General features: G+C 39.3%; 1 protein-coding gene across 5 annotated transcripts in view; it reads right to left on the reverse strand.

Moving 5' to 3' along the window:
- The window catches only part of LOC106070474 (cleavage and polyadenylation specificity factor subunit 2-like), a 193342-nt gene that overhangs the window by 38690 nt on the left and 140173 nt on the right, over window positions 1–14479 (reverse strand). For 4 of the 5 annotated variants that reach the window (XM_056024600.1, XM_056024603.1, XM_056024599.1 and 1 more), the window contains 2 exons: window positions 6737–6840; window positions 1048–1102 (listed from right to left, as the gene is read on the reverse strand). The exons of the other annotated variant lie outside the window; for it this stretch is intronic. In XM_056024600.1, coding sequence (XP_055880575.1) covers window positions 1048–1102; window positions 6737–6840 — 159 coding nt within the window. The remainder of the gene's footprint in view (window positions 1–1047; window positions 1103–6736; window positions 6841–14479) is intronic. 5 annotated transcript variants of the gene reach the window in all.

Genomic DNA, 14479 nt, shown 5'->3' on the forward strand with positions numbered 1-14479 from the left:
GCCTTGTCTGGTCGTGTGATATGTCCTCGCAACATGTGGTCACGAAGGTCCCGGGTTCAAAGTGTCCACGCCTTAATCCCTTACCATCCTGTGGGAAACTTGGGCTAGGATATCATCTTTTGAGGGAACTTGCGAAACACGAAAAAGAAACAAAATGTAAAGGGTCAGATTCCTACACTTAGATATTAACCCCCATAGGGGAGCTGTGCAAAACTCACAAGATGTCATTCATAAGTTTTCTTCCTTTTTGAACAGTTGCTCTCCAAACACGGCTGCACCAAAACGTTGTGTAGCCCCTCGCTCGTGTCTCTAGGCCACAACTTGTCTGTTAGTACGTACACGCCATACTGTCAAGAGCAACAATGCTGGGAATTGAATAAAGATGACATACTTCTAGTCACCAGTCCTATTTCGTACCGTTGCGTCTCCCCAATCACTGACCAGCGGCCTACACCCGATGCATGACACGACCAAGTGTTCAACCAATCGATGCAGATTGAAAAATAACAAACTGCTGTGTACTTTGAAAAGTCATATATGTTCATAGTGTTGTAACAAGGAACGAAAGAAATGGATCATTTTCTAGAATAAAGTCATTTGACAGATTCTTTAGTATATCATAGAATTATCATTATGATATTTCAAAACAAAAACAGCATATAATCTACTGACAGTTTCCAGCCGACTTTGGCCGATATATACGCATGTGTGTGTGTGCATAAAAATCCCCCCTCCTGCTATGAACATGCTATTACATGGTTCCCCTTGATGATGTCAAGGTCCTATTGAATACGGTTATCAAGGGTGTCACGTGGATTCAGAGGCGTCCAAAGATCCCGAAATAAAAAATCCCAGTCTTCACCAGGATTCGAACCCGGAAGTGAAGCGCTTTACCGCTCAGTCACCGCGCCACCCCGTTGTCATGTTATGTTACTTTATATTATTCCAGTTTTGTCCACATATGTCTATTAAAAAACAACATCAAACTATGTCTAAGTGTGTACGTTAGACTGTGAGGTCACGTGGTGTGTCAGCTGACTAACTTACAAGTTTCATCTCCTCGTCAGCAGCACTTCCTTCAGCAATGACGTAATCTTCTGCTCTGATAGACACAAGAGATACAAGTTAGAAACTAACGACAGACATTCTACTACAGACATACAGACATACTACTTCAGACATACAGACATTCTACTACAGCACTATAGACATTCTACTACAGCTCTATGACATTCTACTACAGAAAGAGTTATGTGAGATAACACAGTAGCAGAGAGAGTTATGTGAGATAACACAGTGGCAGAAAGAGTTAAGTGAGATAACACAGTGGCAGAAAGAGTTAAGTGAGATAACACAGTGGCAGAGATATCAGAGTTAAGTGAGATAACACAGTGGCAGAAAGAGTTATGTGAGATAACACAGTGGCAGAGAGAGTTATGTGAGATAACACAGTGGCAGAAAGAGTTAAGTGAGATAACACAGTGGCAGAGATATCAGAGTTAAGTGAGATAACACAGTGGCAGAGAGAGTTATGTGAGATAACACAGTGGCAGAAAGAGTTATGTGAGAAAACACAGTGGCAGAGATATCAGAGTTAAGTGAGATAACACAGTGGCAGAGATATCAGAGATAAGTGAGATAACACAGTGGCAGAGATATCAGAGATAAGTGAGATAACACAGTGGCAGAGATATCAGAGATAAGTGAGATAACACAGTGGCAGAAAGAGTTAAGTGAGATAACACAGTGGCAGAAAGAGTTATGTGAGATAACACAGTGGCAGAGATATCAGAGTTAAGTGAGATAACACAGTGGCAGAAAGAGTTAAGTGAGATAACACAGTGGCAGAAAGAGTTATGTGAGATAACACAGTGGCAGAAAGAGTTAAGTGAGATAACACAGTGGCAGAGATATCAGAGATAAGTGAGATAACACAGTGGCAGAAAGAGTTAAGTGAGATAACACAGTGGCAGAGAGAGTTATGTGAGAAAACACAGTGGCAGAGATATCAGAGTTAAGTGAGATAACACAGTGGCAGAAAGAGTTAAGTGAGATAACACAGTGGCAGAAAGAGTTAAGTGAGATAACACAGTGGCAGAGAGAGTTATGTGAGATAACACAGTGGCAGAAAGAGTTATGTGAGAAAACACAGTGGCAGAGATATCAGAGTTAAGTGAGATAACACAGTGGCAGAAAGAGTTAAGTGAGATAACACAGTGGCAGAGATATCAGAGTTATGTGAGATAACACAGTGGCAGAAAGAGTTATGTGAGAAAACACAGTGGCAGAGATATCAGAGTTAAGTGAGATAACACAGTGGCAGAGATATCAGAGATAAGTGAGATAACACAGTGGCAGAGATATCAGAGATAAGTGAGATAACACAGTGGCAGAGATATCAGAGATAAGTGAGATAACACAGTGGCAGAAAGAGTTAAGTGAGATAACACAGTGGCAGAAAGAGTTATGTGAGATAACACAGTGGCAGAGATATCAGAGTTAAGTGAGATAACACAGTGGCAGAAAGAGTTAAGTGAGATAACACAGTGGCAGAAAGAGTTATGTGAGATAACACAGTGGCAGAAAGAGTTAAGTGAGATAACACAGTGGCAGAGATATCAGAGATAAGTGAGATAACACAGTGGCAGAAAGAGTTAAGTGAGATAACACAGTGGCAGAGAGAGTTATGTGAGAAAACACAGTGGCAGAGATATCAGAGTTAAGTGAGATAACACAGTGGCAGAGAGAGTTAAGTGAGATAACACAGTGGCAGAGAGAGTTATGTGAGATAACACAGTGGCAGAAAGAGTTAAGTGAGATAACACAGTGGCAGAGAGAGTTAAGTGAGATAACACAGTGGCAGAAAGAGTTAAGTGAGATAACACAGTGGCAGAAAGAGTTATGTGAGAAAACACAGTGGCAGAGATATCAGAGATAAGTGAGATAACACAGTGGCAGAGATATCAGAGATAAGTGAGATAACACAGTGGCAGAGATATCAGAGATAAGTGAGATAACACAGTGGCAGAGATATCAGAGATAAGTGAGATAACACAGTGGCAGAGATATCAGAGATAAGTGAGATAACACAGTGGCAGAGATATCAGAGATAAGTGAGATAACACAGTGGCAGAGATATAAGAGATAAGTGAGATAACACAGTGGCAGAGATATCAGAGATAAGTGAGATAACACAGTGGCAGAGATATCAGAGATAAGTGAGATAACACAGTGGCAGAGATATAAGAGATAAGTGAGATAACACAGTGGCAGAGATATCAGAGATAAGTGAGATAACACAGTGGCAGAGATATCAGAGATAAGTGAGATAACACAGTGGCAGAGATATCAGAGATAAGTGAGATAACACAGTGGCAGAGATATCAGAGATAAGCGAGATAACACAGTGGCAGAGATATCAGAGATAAGTGAGATAACACAGTGGCAGAGATATCAGAGATAAGTGAGATAACACAGTGGCAGAAAGAGTTATGTGAGATAACAGTGGCAGAAAGAGTTATGTGAGATAACAGTGGCAGAAAGAGTTATGTGAGATAACACAGTGGCAGAAAGAGTTATGTGAGATAACACAGTGGCAGAGAGAGTTATGTGAGATAACACAGTGGCAGAGAGAGTTATGTGAGATAACACAGTGGCAGAGAGAGTTATGTGAGATAACACAGTGGCAGAGAGAGTTATGTGAGATAACACAGTGGCAGAGAGAGTTATGTGAGATAACACAGTGGAAATAGAGAGTTATGTGAGATAACACAGTGGCAAAGAGAGTTATGTGAGATAACACAGTGGCAGAGAGAGTTATGTGAGATAACACAGTGGCAGAGAGAGTTATTTGAGATAACACAGTGGCAGAGAGAGTTATGTGAGATAACACAGTGGCAGAGAGAGTTATTTGAGATAACACAGTGGCAGAGAGAGTTATGTGAGATAACACAGTGGCAGAGAGAGTTATGTGAGATAACACAGTGGCAGAGAGAGTTATGTGAGATAACACAGTAGCAGACATATCAGAGTAAAGGGAGGTAACACAGTAGCAGACATATCAGAGTTAAGGGAGATAACACAGAAGCAGACATATTAGAGTAAAGGGAGATAACACAGTAGCAGACATATCAGAGTAAAGGGAGATAACACAGTAGCAGACATCAGAGGAAAGGGAGATAACACAGTAGCAGACATATCAGAGTAAAGTGAGATAACACAGTAGCAGACATATCAGAGTAAAGGGAGGTAACACAGTTACAGACATATCAGAGTTAAGGGAGATAACACAGTAGCAGACATATCAGAGTAAAGGGAGATAACACAGTAGCAGACATATCAGAGTAAAGGGAGATAACACAGTAGCAGACATCAGAGTAAAGGGAGATAACACAGTAGCAGACATATCAGAGTAAAGTGAGATAACACAGTAGCAGACATATCAGAGTAAAGGGAGGTAACACAGTTACAGACATATCAGAGTTAAGGGAGATAACACAGTAGCAGACATATCAGAGTAAAGGGAGATAACACAGTAGCAGACATATCAGAGTAAAGGGAGATAACACAGTAGCAGACATCAGAGTAAAGGGAGATAACACAGTAGCAGACATATCAGAGTTAAGGGAGATAACACAGTAGCAGACATATTAGAGTAAAGGGAGATAACACAGTAGCAGACATATCAGAGTAAAGGGAGATAACACAGTAGCAGACATATCAGAGTTAAGGGAGATAACACAGTAGCAGACATATCAGAATAAAGGGAGATAACACAGTAGCAGACATAAGGGAGATAACACAGTAGCAGACATATCAGAGTAAAGGGAGATAACACAGTAGCAGACATATCAGAGTTAAGGGAGATAACACAGTAGCAAACATATCAGAGTAAAGGGAGATAACACAGTAGCAGACATATCAGAGTTAAGGGAGATAACACAGTAGCAGACATATCAGAGTAAAGGGAGATAACACAGTAGCAGACATATCAGAGTTAAGGGAGATAACACAGTAGCAGACATATCAGAGTAAAGGGAGATAACACAGTAGCAGACATCAGAGTAAAGGGAGATAACACAGTAGCAGACACATCAGAGTTAAGGGAGATAACACAGTAGCAGACATATTAGAGTAAAGGGAGATAACACAGTAGCAGACATATCAGAGTAAAGGGAGATAACACAGTAGCAGACATCAGAGTAAAGGGAGATAACACAGTAGCAGACATATCAGAGTTAAGGGAGATAACACAGTAGCAGACATATCAGAATAAAGGGAGATAACACAGTAGCAGACATCAGAGTAAAGGGAGATAACACAGTAGCAGACATATCAGAGTAAAGGGAGATAACACAGTAGCAGACATATCAGAGTTAAGGGAGATAACACAGTAGCAGACATATCAGAATAAAGGGAGATAACACAGTAGCAGACATCAGAGTAAAGGGAGATAACACAGTAGCAGACATATCAGAGTAAAGGGAGATAACACAGTAGCAGACATATCAGAGTTAAGGGAGATAACACAGTAGCAGAGATATAAGAGTAAAGGGAGATAACACAGTAGCAGACATATCAGAGTTAAGGGAGATAACACAGTAGCAGACGTATCAGAGTAAAGGGAGATAACACAGTAGCAGACATATCAGAGTTAAGGGAGATAACACAGTAGCAGACATATCAGAGTAAAGGGAGATAACACAGTAGCAGACATATCAGAGTTAAGGGAGATAACACAGTAGCAGAGATATAAGAGTAAAGGGAGATAACACAGTAGCAGACATATCAGAGTTAAGGGAGATAACACAGTAGCAGACATATCAGAGTAAAGGGAGATAACACAGTAGCAGACATATCAGAGTTAAGGGAGATAACACAGTAGCAGACATATCAGAGTAAAGGGAGATAACACAGTAGCAGACATCAGAGTAAAGGGAGATAACACAGTAGCAGACACATCAGAGTTAAGGGAGATAACACAGTAGCAGACATATCAGAGTTAAGGGAGATAACACAGTAGCAGACATATCAGAGTTAAGGGAGATAACACAGTAGCAGACATATCAGAGTTAAGGGAGATAACACAGTGACAGATATGAAAAGAAAGTAAAGTTTCCCTTTCAGACCTTGCGATCTATAGGGCAGATGATGTTAATGTCATCTGTTTCTATGACCAACGGTTAACGAGCAGGGTGTCATGTGGCCAGCACAACAACCAAACACATTTACTTTCCCTTACTAAAGTCGGATACACATTAGAGTTGGGTGGACTCTACAAAAATCCTGAACTTCAAAATCCCAGCATTCACCGAGAATTTGAACCAAGGACCTCAGGTTTGGAAGCCGATCGCTTAACCACTCAGCCGCCGCGCCACAAGTGGCAGAGATATCAGAGTTAAATAGCATGTACCTTCATGTGTGTTATGAACATAAAGATAAGAGAGTCGAGAACCATGTCTGTATAGTATGGCTTTAATACACTGAATGACTACACAACACATATTTCGTGAACACATTCTTACGGACGAGTTACAAGCACATGTAAACATAAGAACGACAACCGATACAGAATATAATTTTTATAACAATGTGTTAAAGGATAGTTCAGTTTCATACAACTTCTACTCTATTCTATATTACGTTCCTGTCCTGATTATGAAGGAACCCACCAGGAGATGAATTCAAGAATACATCTGCTTAGAACTATCCGATGAATGAAAAGACAAGAGAGCACCTTATAATTTCTCCATAGTCGTCGGCCTTCACCTTCTCTTCCACAAAAGGAAACATTGGGTAGGACTTCTTGGCCTGTTTGAAGAAACCAGTTCTGGACTTGCCCTGCGGGGAGATAATACTTCACTCAGTGACAGGAGAGCAGGACAGAGATGGACAGACAGAGAGAGAGAGAGAGAGACAGAGGGATGGATTGAGAGTCAATAAATATTGCTATCAAGAACATTATTAAAATAAAGTGCAAATGATTTTTACATCTACATTATTCAACAAGACAACAAAAATACTATTACAAAAAGCTAAGACCTATTTGAGACAAAAGATCGGACAGTTTTTGTCTCCTACTAACTAATGTGAATATTAGATGGAATACAAAAAAAGAAACATTTTTTTAACCCTGCCCCCCCCCCCCCCGCACCCCAGTGAAGCGAACGCATAGATGTACTACTTTATTTGAATGCTAGGCTTTAAGGTCTATAGACTTAGTAGGACGGGACGCACAATGTTCTTAAACATTCATGTATTACACTCTTGAATGACGGGACGCACAATGTTCTTAAACATTCATGTATTACACTCTTGAATGACGGGACGCACAATGTTCTTAAACATTCATGTATTACACTCTTGAATGACGGGACGCAAAATGTCCCTAAACATTAATGTATTACACTCTTGAATGACGGGACGCAAAATATTCCTAAACATTAATGTATTACACTCTTGAATGACGGGGCGCAAAATATTCCTAAACATTAATGTATTACACTCTTGAATGACGGGACGCAAAATGTCCCTAAACATTAATGTATTACACTCTTGAATGACGGGGCGCAAAATATTCCTCAACATTAATGTATTACACTCTTGAATGACGGGACGCAAAATGTTCCTAAACATTAATGTATTACACTCTTGAATGACGGGACGCAAAATGTTCCTAAACATTAATGTATTACACTCTTGAATGACGGGGCGCAAAATGTTCCTAAACATTAATGTATTACACTCTTGAATGACGGGACGCAAAATGTTCCTAAACATTAATGTATTACACTCTTGAATGACGGGACGCAAAATGTTCCTAAACATTAATGTATTACACTCTTGAATGACGGGGCGCAAAATATTCCTAAACATTAATGTATTACACTCTTTCTTGAGTGACGGGACGCAAAATGTTCCTAAACATTAATGTATTACACTCTTGAATGACGGGACGCATAATGTTCCTAAACATTAATGTATTACACTCTTGAATGAACAGGGCGCACAATGTTCCTAAACATTAATGTATTACACTCTTGAATGAACAGGGCGCACAATGTTCCTAAACATTAATGTATTACACTCTTGAATGACGGGACGCATAATGTTCCTAAACATTAATGTATTACACTCTTGAATGAACAGGGCGCACAATGTTCCTAAACATTAATGTATTACACTCTTGAATGAACAGGGCGCACAATGTTCCTAAACATTAATGTATTACACTCTTGAATGAACAGGGCGCAAAATGTTCCTAAACATTAATGTATTACACTCTTGAATGAACAGGGCGCAAAATGTCCCTAAACATTCATGTATTACACTCTTGAATGAACAGGGCCTACATGCAGAAATACCAAAGTTGTGTAGTCTGTTCAAGATAATGATTTTCTAGTTCTCTAGCCTCATTAAAAATTACTGTTGTTGCTGATTAATTAATTTTGGTGCTAAACAATTATTTTGTCTATTAATTAATTAGATTTGTTGCCGCTTAATTGGTTAATATATCTGATTAATCAGTTTTGCTGCAGCTTAATTAGTTTTGCTGCTAATTAATTTATTTTTCGCTGCTTAATTGGTTTTATATCTGATTTATTAATTTTGTTGTTCATTAGTTAAGTAATTACTTATTAATTCGTTTTCTTCGGAACATAGTTTTGTTTATTATTCTCACCCTCCTTAAAGAACTTTTCCAGTGCCAAACATTCTTACCCTCCTTAAAGAACTTTTTCAGTGCCAAACATTCTCACTCTTCTAGTAGAACGTTTCAGTGCCAAACATTCTCACTCTTCTAGTAGAACTTTTCAGTGCCAAACATTCTCACTCTCCTTGTAGAACTTTTCAGAGGCAAACATTGTCACCTTCCTTATATAACTTTTCAGTGCCAAACATTCTCACCCTCCTTGTAGAACTTTTCAGAGGCAAACATTGTCACCTTCCTTATATAACTTTTCAGTGCCAAACATTCTCACCCTCCTTGTAGAACTTTTTAGTGCCAAACATTCTCACCTTCCTTATATAACTTTTTCAGTGCCAAACATTCTCACTCTTCTTGTAGAACTTTTTAGTGCCAAACATTCTCACCTTCCTTATATAACTTTTTCAGTGCCAAACATTCTCACTCTTCTTGTAGAACTTTTCAGTGCCAAACATTCTCAACCTCCTTGTAAAACTTTTCAGTGCCAAACATTCTCACCCTCCTTGTAGAACTTTTCAGTGCCAAACATTCTCACTCTTCTTGTAAAACTTTTAAGTGCCAAACATTCTCAACCTCCTTGTAAAACTTTTCAGTGCCAAACATTCTCACCCTCCTTGTAGAACTTTTCAGAGGCAAACATTGTCACCTTCCTTGTAGAACTTTTCAGTGCCAAACATTCTCACCCTCCTTGTAGAACTTTTCAGAGGCAAACATTGTCACCTTCCTTATATAACTTTTCAGTGCCAAACATTCTCACCCTCCTTGTAGAACTTTTCAGAGGCAAACATTGTCACCTTCCTTATATAACTTTTCAGTGCCAAACATTCTCACCCTCCTTGTAAAACTTTTCAGTGCCAAACATTCTCACCCTCCTTGTAAAACTTTTCAGTGCCAAACATTCTCAACCTCCTTGTAAAACTTTTCAGTGCCAAACATTCTCACCCTCCTTGTAGAACTTTTCAGTGCCAAACATTCTCACTCTTCTTGTAAAACTTTTCAGTGCCATACATTCTCAACCTCCTTGTAAAACTTTTCAGTGCCAAACATTCTCACCCTCCTTGTAGAACTTTTCAGAGGCAAACATTGTCACCTTCCTTGTAGAACTTTTCAGTGCCAAACATTCTCACCCTCCTTGTAGAACTTTTCTGAGGCAAACATTGTCACCTTCCTTATATAACTTTTCAGTGCCAAACATTCTCACCCTCCTTGTAGAACTTTTCAGAGGCAAACATTGTCACATTCCTTATATAACTTTTCAGTGCCAAACATTCTCACCCTCCTTGTAAAACTTTTCAGTGCCAAACATTCTCACCCTCCTTGTAAAACTTTTCAGTGCCAAACATTCTCAACCTCCTTGTAAAACTTTTCAGTGCCAAACATTCTCACCCTCCTTGTAGAACTTTTCAGTGCCAAACATTCTCACTCTTCTTGTAAAACTTTTCAGTGCCAAACATTCTCAACCTCCTTGTAAAACTTTTCAGTGCCAAACATTCTCACCCTCCTTGTAGAACTTTTCAGAGGCAAACATTGTCACCTTCCTTGTAGAACTTTTCAGTGCCAAACATTCTCACCCTCCTTGTAGAACTTTTCAGAGGCAAACATTGTCACCTTCCTTATATAACTTTTCAGTGCCAAACATTCTCACCCTCCTTGTAGAACTTTTCAGAGGCAAACATTGTCACCTTCCTTATATAACTTTTCAGTGCCAAACATTCTCACCCTCCTTGTAGAACTTTTCAGTGCCAAACATTCTCAACCTCCTTGTAGAACTTTTCAGTGCCAAACATTCTCACCCTCCTTGTAGAACTTTTCAGAGGCAAACATTCTCACCTTCCTTATATAACTTTTTCAGTGCCAAACATTCTCACTCTTCTTGTAGAACTTTTCAGTGCCAAACATTCTCACCCTCCTTGTAAAACTTTTCAGTGCCAAACATTCTTACCCTCCTTGTAAAACTTTTCAGTGCCAAACATTCTCACCCTCCTTGTAGAACTTTTCAGAGGCAAACATTCTCACCTTCCTTATATAACTTTTCAGTGCCAAACATTCTCAACCTCCTTGTAGAACTTTTCAGTGCCAAACATTCTCACCCTCCTTGTAAAACTTTTCAGTGCCAAACATTCTCACCCTCCTTGTAAAACTTTTCAGTGCCAAACATTCTCACCCTCTTTGTAGAACTTTTCAGTTCCAAACATTCTCACCCTCTTTGTAAAACTTTTCAGTGCCAAACATTCTCACTCTTCTTGTAGAACTTTTCAGTGCCAAACATTCTCACCCTCCTTGTAGAACTTTTCAGTGCCAAACATTCTCACCCTCCTTATATAACTTTTCAGTGCCAAACATTCTTACCTTCCTTGTATAACTTTTCAGTGCCAAACATTCTCACCCTCCTTGTATAACTTTTCAGAGGCAAACATTGTCACCTTCCTTATATAACTTTTCAGTGCCAAACATTCTCACCCTCCTTGTAGAACTTTTCAGAGGCAAACATTGTCACCTTCCTTATATAACTTTTCAGTGCCAAACATTCTCACCCTCCTTGTAGAACTTTTCAGAGGCAAACATTGTCACCTTCCTTATATAACTTTTCAGTGCCAAACATTCTCACCCTCCTTGTAGAACTTTTTAGTGCCAAACATTCTCACCTTCCTTATATAACTTTTTCAGTGCCAAACATTCTCACTCTTCTTGTAGAACTTTTTAGTGCCAAACATTCTCACCTTCCTTATATAACTTTTTCAGTGCCAAACATTCTCACTCTTCTTGTAGAACTTTTCAGTGCCAAACATTCTCAACCTCCTTGTAAAACTTTTCAGTGCCAAACATTCTCACCCTCCTTGTAGAACTTTTCAGTGCCAAACATTCTCACTCTTCTTGTAAAACTTTTCAGTGCCAAACATTCTCAACCTCCTTGTAAAACTTTTCAGTGCCAAACATTCTCACCCTCCTTGTAGAACTTTTCAGAGGCAAACATTGTCACCTTCCTTGTAGAACTTTTCAGTGCCAAACATTCTCACCCTCCTTGTAGAACTTTTCAGAGGCAAACATTGTCACCTTCCTTATATAACTTTTCAGTGCCAAACATTCTCACCCTCCTTGTAGAACTTTTCAGAGGCAAACATTGTCACCTTCCTTATATAACTTTTCAGTGCCAAACATTCTCACCCTCCTTGTAAAACTTTTCAGTGCCAAACATTCTCACCCTCCTTGTAAAACTTTTCAGTGCCAAACATTCTCAACCTCCTTGTAAAACTTTTCAGTGCCAAACATTCTCACCCTCCTTGTAGAACTTTTCAGTGCCAAACATTCTCACTCTTCTTGTAAAACTTTTCAGTGCCATACATTCTCAACCTCCTTGTAAAACTTTTCAGTGCCAAACATTCTCACCCTCCTTGTAGAACTTTTCAGAGGCAAACATTGTCACCTTCCTTGTAGAACTTTTCAGTGCCAAACATTCTCACCCTCCTTGTAGAACTTTTCTGAGGCAAACATTGTCACCTTCCTTATATAACTTTTCAGTGCCAAACATTCTCACCCTCCTTGTAGAACTTTTCAGAGGCAAACATTGTCACATTCCTTATATAACTTTTCAGTGCCAAACATTCTCACCCTCCTTGTAAAACTTTTCAGTGCCAAACATTCTCACCCTCCTTGTAAAACTTTTCAGTGCCAAACATTCTCAACCTCCTTGTAGAACTTTTCAGAGGCAAACATTGTCACCTTCCTTATATAACTTTTCAGTGCCAAACATTCTCACCCTCCTTGTAGAACTTTTCAGAGGCAAACATTGTCACCTTCCTTATATAACTTTTCAGTGCCAAACATTCTCACCCTCCTTGTAGAACTTTTCAGTGCCAAACATTCTCAACCTCCTTGTAGAACTTTTCAGTGCCAAACATTCTCACCCTCCTTGTAGAACTTTTCAGAGGCAAACATTCTCACCTTCCTTATATAACTTTTTCAGTGCCAAACATTCTCACTCTTCTTGTAGAACTTTTCAGTGCCAAACATTCTCACCCTCCTTGTAAAACTTTTCAGTGCCAAACATTCTTACCCTCCTTGTAAAACTTTTCAGTGCCAAACATTCTCACCCTCCTTGTAGAACTTTTCAGAGGCAAACATTCTCACCTTCCTTATATAACTTTTCAGTGCCAAACATTCTCAACCTCCTTGTAGAACTTTTCAGTGCCAAACATTCTCACCCTCCTTGTAAAACTTTTCAGTGCCAAACATTCTCACCCTCCTTGTAAAACTTTTCAGTGCCAAACATTCTCACCCTCTTTGTAGAACTTTTCAGTTCCAAACATTCTCACCCTCTTTGTAAAACTTTTCAGTGCCAAACATTCTCACTCTTCTTGTAGAACTTTTCAGTGCCAAACATTCTCACCCTCCTTGTAGAACTTTTCAGTGCCAAACATTCTCACCCTCCTTATATAACTTTTCAGTGCCAAACATTCTTACCTTCCTTGTATAACTTTTCAGTGCCAAACATTCTCACCCTCCTTGTATAACTTTTCAGAGGCAAACATTGTCACCTTCCTTATATAACTTTTCAGTGCCAAACATTCTCACCCTCCTTGTAGAACTTTTCAGAGGCAAACATTGTCACCTTCCTTATATAACTTTTCAGTGCCAAACATTCTCACCCTCCTTGTAGAACTTTTTAGTGCCAAACATTCTCACCCTCCTTGTATAACTTTTTCAGTGCCAAACATTCTCACTCTTCTTGTAAAACTTTTCAGTGCCAAACATTCTCAACCTCCTTGTAAAACTTTTCAGTGCCAAACATTCTCACTCTTCTTGTAAAACTTTTCAGTGCCAAACATTCTCACCCTCCTTGTAGAACTTTTCAGAGGCAAACATTCTCACTCTTCTTGTAAAACTTTTCAGTGCCAAACATTCTCAACCTCCTTGTAAAACTTTTCAGTGCCAAACATTCTCACCCTCCTTGTAAAACTTTTCAGTGCCAAACATTCTCACCCTCCTTGTAGAACTTTTCAGAGGCAAACATTCTCACTCTTCTTGTAAAACTTTTCAGTGCCAAACATTCTCACCCTCCTTGTAGAACTTTTGAGAGGCAATCATTGTCACCTTCCTTGTAGAACTTTTCAGTGCCAAACATTCTCAACCTCCTTGTAAAACTTTTCAGTGCCAAACATTCTCAACCTCCTTGTAGAACTTTTGAGAGGCAATCATTGTCACCTTCCTTGTAGAACTTTTCAGTGCCAAACATTCTCACCCTCCTTGTAGAACTTTTCAGAGGCAAACATTGTCACCTTCCTTATATAACTTTTCAGTGCCAAACATTCTCACCCTCCTTATATAACTTTTCAGTGCCAAACATTCTCACCTTCCTTATATAACTTTTCAGTGCCAAACATTCTTACCTTCCTTGTATAACTTTTCAGTGCCAAACATTCTCACCCTCCTTGTAGAATTTTTCAATGCCAAACATTGTCACCTTCCTTATAGAGCTTTTCAGTGCCAAACATTCTCACCTTCCTTAAAGAACTTTTCAGTGCCAAACATTCTCGCCCTCCTTAAAGAACTTTTTCAGTGCCAAACATTCTCACCCTGCTTGAAGAACTTTTTCAGTGCCAAACATTCTCACCCTCCTTGAAGAACTTTTCAGTGCCAAACATTCTCACCCTCCTTGTAGAATTTTTCAGTGCCAAACATTCTCACCCTCCTTGTAGAATTTTTCAGTGCCAAACATTCTCACCTTCCTTAAAGAAATTTTCAGTGCCAAACATTCTAGCCCTTCTTAAGAACTTT

Source organism: Biomphalaria glabrata, chromosome 3 (genome assembly GCF_947242115.1).
Source record: "Biomphalaria glabrata chromosome 3, xgBioGlab47.1, whole genome shotgun sequence".
NCBI lineage: Eukaryota > Metazoa > Mollusca > Gastropoda > Planorbidae > Biomphalaria > Biomphalaria glabrata.